General features: G+C 44.7%; 1 protein-coding gene across 1 annotated transcript in view; it reads right to left on the bottom strand.

Moving 5' to 3' along the window:
* Positions 1-238: 238 nt before the first annotated feature.
* The window catches only part of Exd2 (exonuclease 3'-5' domain containing 2), a 31,835-nt gene continuing 21,241 nt past the window's right edge, over positions 239-10,832 (bottom strand). The window contains exons 5-9 of the mRNA XM_059279534.1: positions 7,355-7,686; positions 6,206-6,312; positions 5,849-5,984; positions 3,862-4,218; positions 239-1,588 (exon numbers count right to left, since the gene is read on the bottom strand). Of these exons, the coding sequence (XP_059135517.1) occupies positions 1,372-1,588; positions 3,862-4,218; positions 5,849-5,984; positions 6,206-6,312; positions 7,355-7,686 (1,149 nt within the window). The 3' untranslated portion in view covers positions 239-1,371. The remainder of the gene's footprint in view (positions 1,589-3,861; positions 4,219-5,848; positions 5,985-6,205; positions 6,313-7,354; positions 7,687-10,832) is intronic.

Below are 10,832 nucleotides of genomic sequence, written 5' to 3'. Positions count from 1 at the left end.
AATGTCTGTGAGAGGAGAAGTGGGAATGTAGGGCAGAGGGGCCAGAGTGCAGCACACACATTTGTGGACTGCAAAGCCAGCCCAAGGGCTTGTGGTACAGTGTGTGTGGTACATCCACGTGGAAGCATCATACGATTGTAATGAGGCAGGGACCCTGCCCAGCAAGTGCAACTCCCCCAAGAACACTTGCTGACTTATGACGTCAGAAGAAGAGTTTCCCATTCACAATCAGCAAGCCTTGTGCTTTGAGGTCATTTTATTTATCAATGTCAGATCAGTTATAACCAACTTGGGTACAATTCCAAAATAGAACTCTTGTTGGATTCTGGCCATAAAATTTTTTTCAAGCTTGTTAAGATCTTATAAAATAAGAAAGTTTTCCTAATAGTTTAGAAAAAATACTAATTGCTAATAAATTGATTTCATACTCAAAGTAGTAGTCTAACATTTTGAAAGATGTTACCCTTTTAAACTTCAAATGTATCAGTTAATCTCGGTGTCCCAGGCTCCAGGGGAGGTGAAGTCCTCACCCTGTGACCTGGCCAGATGGCTCTGGGAGGGGATTAAGTGCTATGGAGAGGTCAGTATTTCAAATGCAGTAGAACATGAACACTGAAGGGACTGGGCACTGACTCTGAGAAGTGAGGATCCTCAGAAGCAGGACAGGAGGTACCAACAAGTAGACAGCCAGCGGAGGAGAGGCTGAGCAATGCAGAAGAGCTCTCCTAGGAAACAGTGTCTACTTGCTGGCCCCACCCAGCTGAAAACTCCTTCCCAGAAAAGGACTCCCTGTGAGAGGGAAGACCACGGGGCAGCAAGCGGGGCTTTGGTCCCATATGCACAAGTGGGGACATTTTCAAGCATGTAAGATAAATCCAAGTACCAGTTGGGATGGACCCCAAACAAATAAATATGGAGAGCAAGAAAGATTAAGTCATGAGGTTGAACTGGGAATATGAATCTGACTCTGGGTCATTTCAACTCCAGAAGAAAGTTTTCTCCCTGCCCCAGAGAAAGCAACGCAGTGGAAAGGGGAGAGAATCAGACATTTTCCCAGGGCCTGCCAAGTCACTCCAGAGAGAAGTCTTCACTTTCCCTCTTAACGGGAAAGGCAGAGAGTGAGAGAATAAAGACCGAGCTCTCCTTGCACACAAAAACGGGAGAGAAAGGAGAAAGAATAGACTCTTCAATTAAAATTCCAAACATAGGCTCCCCTTAAAACAGCCTTGCTCCATCAGAAGTACCTGGGGTTAGTATAGCTTAGCATTCTGAGCCAGTCATCTGGGCTTCCCCCAATGACATTCAACAGTAGGAGGTAATTTTGACCTTGGCTGCAGCTTCCTGCCTGTCCTGACCTGCAGGAAGCAGCAATCACGACAGCTTGATGGGAAGGTCGTCGCCATACTTTCGGAGCAGCTTCTGATGGTTGTGGTCCACTGACCACTGCTGGGGCAGGTGCTTAGGCTGCATGGAGTCCAGGAAGTGCTGACGCCAGCGGCTCTCCAGCTGCATGAGGGAGCGCAGCCCACCCTCGGTGTGACGCTGCACCACCTTCAGCCCATGAGGGATATAGCTCTCATTGTATATCCTGCCAAAACATGAAGTTGCAGAAGGTCTGAGCTAAAAAAGCACAGGGCAGTCTCACGGGCAGATAAGAGACAGACCCCCAAAGACACATTGCTTTAATGTTTTCAAAATATCTTTTTCCTCACATCTTAATATTTAGCATATATAAGGCTCACACTGAAGGCTCTTGGAGTTTTGAGTCACACTGACAGGAAGACCACATACAATCAGCCCTTGAGGGAAACCTACTGCCTGGCTGGTGATGGGTGAGGAATGTTGATCTTGTATTTGTTGGACCAAAGCTACTCAGAAAACAGCTTACTTCTCTGTAAGCCATTAATTACTTATGCTAAACCATACTCAATATTAAAATAAGGCTGTGAAATCAGCCCACATAGTCTGGCTTCCCAGAACACTGCCAACCCTGGGTGTAAAACTCGAGGTGGTCCACGTCTTTAGTGCCTTCTTCCTCACCAAAAAAAAAAAAAAAAAAAAAAAAAAAAAAAAAAAAAAAGTCAGGCCACATTGGCAGGGAGTGTTTCAGTCACAGTGAGATGTTCCTATGGCTGCTCTGCTGTGCAAATGATGTACTGCAGAAAATGAACCCCTGCCTAGCCCACAGCTAGACAGGAAAGCATAAAAACTGCTAATACTATGTGAACAAAGCTTTCCTCCACCTCCTCCAAGGGGTAAAGGCCACCTTTCTCAAAAGGGCACCTTGCTCTCAAGCTTCTTTCCCCTCAATATCTATATTCCCAGTCCTCCATCCAAGCCCCCACCAGATGAGCAACTTTGGGCTCCCCCAATATTTGCAGGGGTTTTATTATTTTCCTCATCAGCTTTCCACTTCTTTTTTCTATCTTGTTTGTTTTTTGAGACAGGGTGTCTCTATGCAGACCTGGCTGTCCTGGAGCTTGATATGTAAACCAGGCTGGCCTTGAACTCACACAGATCTACCTGCTTCTGACTCTGGAGTGCCAGCATGCCCAGCCCCATACATTTTCAATCTGTCTCCAAACAACTTGTTCTCAGTCTCAATCTATCATCTAACTCAGGGACCTGCTTATTAAAAAGGTCTATGGTCAGCCAGGCATGGCAGTGCACACCTTTAATCCCAGAACTTCGGAGGCAAAGGAAGGAGAATCTCTGTGAGTTCGAGGCCATAGTGAGTAGGCCATAATCTACTTCATGGTAATTCAGAGATTTCAGGGTATTAATTGGCTATTACATTCATCTTATGTGCTGATTTTAAGATTTACCTCTATAGAAGAATACATGAGACCTAACTACACCCAACAACTGATACCTCACAATTGGCAAATCTCTCATTTAAAAAAAAATCGCCGGGCGGTGGTGGCGCACGCCTTTAATCCCAGCACTCGGGAGGCAGAGCCAGGCGGATCTCTGTGAGTTCGAGGCCAGCCTGGACTACCAAGTGAGTTCCAGGAAAGGCGCAAAGCTACACAGAGAAACCCTGTCTCGAAAAACCAAAAAAAAAAAAAAAAAAGGAATAAAAAAAAATCACATCTTATTTAGGTGTGTGTGTGTGTGTGTGTGTGTGTGTGTGTGTGTGTGTGTGTGTGCCATAGAACATGTGTGGAGGTCAGAGGACAACTTTTGAGAATTATTTTGCATTCTCTCAATCTACCATGCAGGTCCTAGGGATCTGAGCAAAGCTGTCAGGCTTGCCAGTATGGTAATATTTTATTTGTGCTGAAATGTGATTTTATTTATATGTTAATAATAAAGTTGCCTGGAGATCATAGCCATTAAGCAGAAGTCTGGCAGTGGTAGCACAAGCCCTTAATCTAATCACATGGCAGGCAGAGTCTCTGTGTGTTCAAGGACACAGCCAAGGATAGTGACACACGCCTTTAATCCCAGTACCAACCATAGAGTCTGGAGGTCTGTATAGACAGGTAGTGATGAGGACATAGGAAGAAGGTCTCTCTCTCTGGGGAAGCAACAGCAGTGAGTGGTAAGCTAAAGAGAGTCGTGGCTCTTGCTCTGATCTCTCAGGCTTTACCTCAAAATTTTGGCTCCGTGTTTCTTATTTACTAAGACCATTTAGAATCTCATCTACATGGCAGCAAGCACCTTAACCAGCTGAGCCATCTCACCGTCTCTTATGAAAACAACATTCTCAGACTGTTTGAGTCGACCCCATGGTATCTTATACAAAGAGTACTAGATTAATAAGCACTGGGATTGTGACAAGCATTTTCATGCCACAGTGAAGGCTGCCGTCACTGGGTCATGCCCTATCCTTTCTCTGACTAGAACAGTAAGCTGTACCTGGTCTCCAGGCTGGCGGCCTCTCGAAGCATCTCCTCCGTAACAATATCTGTGTTATAAAACTCCCTGAGTGCATGCAGCAGCTCTTCTCTCCGATGGGCAGGCAGGCTCTCGGCGTTGAGCAGGGCTCTGGCTCCAGAACGCACTTGCCTACGCTCTAGATCTTCCAGCAGGCGTAAGCCCTCCTCTGAGCCAATGGGAGCCTGGAACTCCTTGGCCAGCTGCTGCTTCAGATGGTTGTCATAGTAGTTGGAGATGGCATGGCAGGAGGTGCAGAGCAACAGCACATCATGGGAGTTGTGGTCCTTCATCTCAATGGGGAAATGCTTGCGGTACTCGTGTGGAATGATATTTTTCCTGGAAGGAGCCCACCCCAAAAGCAGTGCTCATTAGCTTCTGATACAGAGCACATATAGAGCCTGCAGTGAGCTACTCGGAGTCTAACCTGGGCCTGAACATGACTGGGAAGGCTTGGGCAGCACAACTCAATGGAGGCCACATGAAGGCAACACTACCCGAGTCACTCTCCGGCCCCTCTGCCTGCCTCATCTACCTGTGCTTCTAGGGTCCTCTCTCCGTAAAATAACCACAGCCTCCCTGCTCTCAGGCTCCAATGGCAGAGGCTAGTAACAACCACTGTGTTCCTAGAAAGGAGAGTCTCAGAGAAATGAAATGGTATTGTAAGGGCTTGTCATACCTCGCAGGAACTCTCAAAAAGTCCGGCAGGCTGAGTCAACCTTTATCTGAGGACTCCCTCACTCTGACACAACCTCCTGGCTCACCAAGGCTGTCACCATTCTCTAAGTAGAACTAAGTTCTCAGGAAAACCTCTCAGTGAACAGTTGTTCCACTTCACGGAGAAAGAAATGAGGAAAGGGAATTATTAAAGAGTAGCATGGTGGCACATGCCTGTAACTCCAGCACTTGGAAGGCTAAGTCAGGAGGATAACCACATTCAAGGCTACATAGAAATATTCTGTCTCAGGAGGCAGAGGTAGGTGGATCTCTGAGTTCAAGGCCAGCCTGGTCTACAGAGGAAGTTCTGGGATAGCCAAGGCTACACAGAGAAATTGTGTCTTAGAAAAAAAAGAAAGAAAAGAAGAGAAAGGAGAAAGAAATATTCTGTCTCAATGAGAAAAGTCATGTCTGAAAGAAATTAAGATTTTAAAAAAGAAGAAAATAACAACAACAAAACACACCAGGAATGGTGGGAAGAAGAGGGGGAATGGGGAAGCAAGGAGGGAGGGAAGTTGGGAAGGAAGAAAAAGAAGAGAATTACTGCACAGGGGCCATGGAGCAAGTCCAAGCACAGGTACTCAAGCCCAGTGGTCAGCCTCATGTTCACTGTGGGAACCTTAATGTGAAAGAACAGCCTTGGGAAACTCTATACACAATACTAAGACTCAGAAAGCTTGAGAGCTTCAGGGACGGATACAGGGGTATAGCTTCATGGTCTCCCTCAAGGGGGACAGAGGCCATTAGAGATGGCCAGGCAGAATGCTGAAGCTGTTAGGAAAGCTGTGACGTTTGTAGAGCGAGGTCTCTCTGTGTGGTGGTTTGAAAAAAAAAAATGGCCCTCAAAGGAAGTGGCACTAATGGGAGGTGTGGACTTGTTGGAATAGATGTAACCTTGTTGGAGGAAGTATGTCACTATAGGGGTGGGCTTTGAGGTATTCTACATTCAAGCTATACCCAGTGAGACAGTTCATTTCCTGTTGCTTGCAAGTCAAGATTTAGGACATTCGGCTACTTCTCCAGCACCATATAGCAACCATGATAATAAGGTACTAACCTCTGAAAATGTAAGTCACTCCAATTTAATGTTTTCTTTTCTAAGAGTTGCCTTGGTCATAGTGTCTCTTCACAGCAATAGAAACCCTAAGGCACTCTGCCATGTGCACAAACTTAACCAAGGCATCTGAGGGCTCAACATGAGACTACACAGGCAATTTCCACAGGAGAAAGCTTAGTCTAACACTATACTCACCGGATGTAGGTATCTGTCTTGCCACATACAACACACAGGTTCTCCTTGACCATCAAGTAATAATCTCCTGGGGATTCAGGTCTTCCTGCAGGTTCAAACTGTAGCCTGACCACAAAAGGTTCTTTACTCACCAGCTCTTGGGAAAAAGAAAACACATGAGTGCTGGGCTGCTCCCACCTCTGCTACCAGGAAGCACTCTTTAACTATATTTGTAGTGTTCTTGCAGAGAACTCTGGGTTATGACTACCTAGTCCCACACATCTCAAGGTCTCTTTGCCCTCCTCCATTCACTCTTTTCCACACCCCACTCACATCAAGACCCTAATTATAGGTGAATATGGCAGATGAGTCTCACACCTCCAATGCCTTTGTCCAGGTACCACTGGGCTTTCCTCCGGTCACAGGTGCACAGGGGCTGTCCATCAGGGGCTTGGAGAAAGCAGTTATCATAGAGAGGTGATTTCCTGCAGGGAAAAGGAATCTCATACTGAAAGCTGTTGGTCAAGCTACCCAAGACCTTCCCAAACTCTCTTCTGAGTGATTCAAACTATTTTCAACACTGGAATCAAACACACTACCTATGGAAAAACAGGCAGGAAACCAGTCAGTCCTCACTAGGCACTGGCTAGGAAGCCGAGCTACAAATGAACTGTTAATGCTCTAGCTTTTACACTTCTGGACTGGCGAGTGATGTGGGAGTTGTTCACAGAGCTCTGCTGTGAGTGAAAACAGAAACAGAGCACCAATAAAGTGCCAAGTGAATTAAACAGTAAATAAAATTGTGAAAGTTCAAGATGAAGCAAAGGGGGCCATGTAGGTTGATTCCTGGCTCACATGCAATGCTTCCTTCAACTGACTCTTCTCATTCTTAAGGTGCCATGCTCCAGGGATCGCTCTTCCACTCAAAAGCACTCACTACTTATCCTCCTCAGGAGGTGTCAGTCACACAGGAGACTCACTAGTACACAGTGGAGTCGGTGTGGGGCCAGAAACACTAAATGAACAAGAAATCTGAAGCATTTCTCCTGGTAAGTATGAGGTCTTCCTGTTATTCATGCTCACAGCATTCTCAAGCAAGGGATGAAATTATATCCCCTTAAATACATCATTATTACTTATGTGTTTGGGGGAGAGGCACACACACACTGTGCATGTGGAGGTCAGAGGACAACTTTGGGAGTCACTTCTCTCCTCCCACCATGTGAGTCCTGAAGACTGAAGGCAGGTCATTAGGTTTGGCAGCAAGTGCCTCTACCCGGCAAGCGTTTCTACGGCCCTCGATCTCTTTGAAAGGTAGTTACAGGCCTAAGGTGGCACCACGGTCAGTGACAGACCTAAGGAAAGTTCTCTTCATGTCTATTCCAACTGACAAATAGGGAAGTTACAGAAGGGAAAAGGAAAGTACACAAATAAGGAGAAGTATAGTCCAGCTATCACTAAAGTAGGGAAAGGCTCATTAGCCCTGGAGAGTCTCTGCTCTTCATCAGCTGGGAACATAAGGGTTACCTGGCAGAGTAGCCCACCCCCAGGGGCTTTCTTTTATTCTTCCTGGGGTCTCTCCCTGCGTTGTTGCCTGGCACCATTCCATTGGGCTTAGTCTTCCTGTATCTTGACCTCTGGTGAGATTCCAGTACATCCCCATTAACCTCTTCACACAATCGGCCAAGTCCCTTGCTTCGGAATGGGATGTCTACCATATCCCTGCATTTCTCCAAGACTTTCCGACAGCTGATTTGGTCATTGTTTCCCTCTGCACAGGAATTTCTAGAGAAAGGGTATCCAAGAAGATGGAGAAAGAGAGCCACTGAAATCTGCGCATCCCTGGCAGCATAAGTCACCTGAAGAAAAAGTCAGAGGTCAGAGGGATGCGGAAGACAAGCCACAGAGAGTACCTTCAAAGTCAATTACAAGTGCCTTGGAACACCACTCAGGCTAGCATTTGCTTAGTAGTCTAAAACCCTGGATTCAAACAACCCCTACTCTCTCTCAGGCATTTTGCCTTTAATCCCAGCACTTTGGAAACTGAATCTAGAAATTAATCTTAATAAAACCATCTCACACTGGGTGGTGGTGGTGTACACCTTTAATCCCAGCACTCGGGAGGCAAAGCCAGGCAGATCTCTGAGTTTGAGGCCAGCCTGGTCTACAGAGCGAGTTCCAGGAAAGGCACAAATCTAAACAGAGAAACCCTGTCTCGAAAAACCAAAAAAAAAAATTTCACTTACCACCACTGAAAAGGAAAAAAAAACAAAAACAAACAGCCAAGTTTGGTGTGGAACATACTTTTAATCCCAGCAGAGACAAGAAGATCTCTGTCAGTTTGAGACTAGCCTGGTCTACATACAATTCCAGGTCAGCTAGGACTACATAGTAAGATCCTGTGTTCTTAACCACTGAGCTATCTCTCCAGCTCCTGTGGTTTAAATTTTTACTATTCTGAGGCAGGAAGAAGTAATTTCTCAGCCCTCTTGTGCAGGCAAGTTGATATGTATTTTATTTATTTATTTATTTGTTTATTTTCGAGATAGGATTTCTCTGTGTAGTGCTGGCTGTCCTGGAACTTGTTCCCTAGACCAGGCTGGCCTCGAACTCACAGAGATCAACCTGCCTCTGCCTCCTGAGTGCTGGGATTAAAGGCATGTACCACCACCACCCAGCTTTGTTTACTTGTTTTTATTTTATTTGAGTATTTGCCCAAATGTGTGTATGTGTGACTGGTGCCCACGGAGGCGAGAAGAGGGTACTGGATCTCCTAGCACAGAGTTCTAGGTGCTTGTGGGTCACACGTTTGGGGAATAGAATCTGGGTTCTCTGGAAGAGCAGCAGTACTCTTAGATGCTGGGCCATCTCTCCAGCCCCCTATTCTCTGAAATCTTAACCATTATGCTTATAGTTAGAAAAAACAGCATTGTTAAATATTTTGTTACATTTGTTTATTTATGTGTATGTACAGCTGCATGTGCTAGAGTGTGTGTGTGTGTGTGTGTGTGTGTGTGTAGAAGTCAAAGGACAACTTGCTGGAGTCAATTCTCTCCTTCTAACAAGTGGATCCTAGAGATTGAATTAGTGATCCTAGAGATTGAATCAGGCTTAGTGGCAAGTATTATTATCCACTGAGCTATCTTGCTGGCCCCAATTAAGAATTATTAACTCTCAAAAATAAAGAATTATTAACCAACAATAACTTTTGAAAAGTCTCAATTTTCATAGCAATGAGGATCATAAATTTGGCTTCGACTGTGGCAACAATTAACTTTCCCCACTAACTTTTTATTTTGAAAGTTTTCAAGCCACAGAAAGGCCAAGAGAACAGCCATTCATAACTGTCAGTAACTGCTTTACGCTCATTTTTATTTATTTTGAGACTGGGTCTCACTATGTAGCCCTGGCTGTCCTGGAACTTGCTGTGTAGACCAGTGTGGCCTCAAACTCACAAAGATCAATTTACCTCTGTTTCCTGAGTGCTGAGATTAAAGGTGTACACCACCACACCTGGCTTTAATTCTTTACAACACAAATATCACACTTTTTTTGCTAGATGCATATTAAAGTTAAATTACACTTATGAAGATACTTCACCTTGGGCCAGTGAGAGGGGATCAATGGGTAAAGGGGCTTGCAGCCAAGCCTAACTACCCAAGTTCAATCCCCAGGACCCACATGGTAGGAGAGAACTGACTCCCTCAAGTTGTCCTCTGACCTCCACAAGCACACTGTGCCATCTGGGAACACACACAATAAACACAAATGTAATAAAAAAAGATACTTCACCTCTAAATATGTGAGCATGTGTTTCCTAAGACCAGGAAATTCTCCTGCATAATCATAACACTTAAGAACTTTAATGCTGGCACAACACAAGAACATTAGTAGACACATAGCTCTACTGTCTCCAATGGTCCTAATAATATTAGTCTTTACAAATTAGGATTCCTGATTCAGTATCTAATCAAGTATCATAAATGGTGCTAAGCTCAGTAGACTGCTTGCCTAGTACACACAAGACACTGGGTTCAATCCTCTGTCAGAAGAAAATTAAGTAAGAATCACGCATGCTGATACCACTGCCAATAAACTATTTTTTTATATGTCATCTTTACTGAGCTCTAAGCCATGTGCCATTCAATACACTCAGGTAAAATTTAGTTAAATTATTTTAGCATCCTGACAGAGCTAAGCAATTACGAAAGAGAATCAATTTCAGGACACTGACCAATCCACAAAGAAACCTTATCTCCTCCAGCAGTTCTCCGTTCCCCACTGAAGCAACCTATTTTGGATGTCTCATGGAAACGGAATCACACACTATGTCATCTCTGTGGCTGGCTTCTCTCACTTAGCATAATTCATAGTCTCCTATTCACTCATATTCATGCCCCAATACAAAGACATTGCATCCATTAACTAGAAACAAAAAGTTATTATGGTGATATTTTATTTGTACTGAAATGTGATTTTATTTGTATGTTAATAAATAAAGTAGCCCGGAGATCAGAGCTATTAGAGCCATAGCAAAAGCTGGGCGGTGGTGGTGCACGGCTTTAATCCCAGCACTTGGTAGGCAGAACTAAGTAGATCTCTGTGTGTTCAAGGATACAGCCAGCATTGGAGACACACACCTTTAATCTCAATACCAATCATAGAAGACCTGGAGGTCTGTACAGACAGGCAGTGACTAGGAGGTCATGTGGTTGGGTTTACAACCAATGAGAAGGCAGAACAGAAAGTCTTTATAAAGACAGACACACAGGAAGTAGGTCTCTTTCGGAGAGGTAGGACCACCGCGATAGTGAAGGTAAAGTTTTTAGCTCTTAGCTATTGCTCTGACCTCTTGGCTTTTATCTCTGTATTGGCTCTGTGTTTCTTATTTAATAAGATGGTTGGTTGCTTCTACAAGCTATTTTAACTGTGTGTACTCAGGGCTCAAGAGATGGGTTGTAGGTAAAAGTATTAGCTGTGCCAGCCTGGCTGCCTAAGTTCCAAC

The sequence above is a fragment of the Peromyscus eremicus genome, chromosome 14, assembly GCF_949786415.1.
Source record: "Peromyscus eremicus chromosome 14, PerEre_H2_v1, whole genome shotgun sequence".
Taxonomy (NCBI): Eukaryota; Metazoa; Chordata; class Mammalia; order Rodentia; family Cricetidae; genus Peromyscus; species Peromyscus eremicus.
The sequence above is the reverse complement of the archived record's forward strand: the minus strand, read 5'-3'. Positions and strand labels throughout refer to the sequence as shown.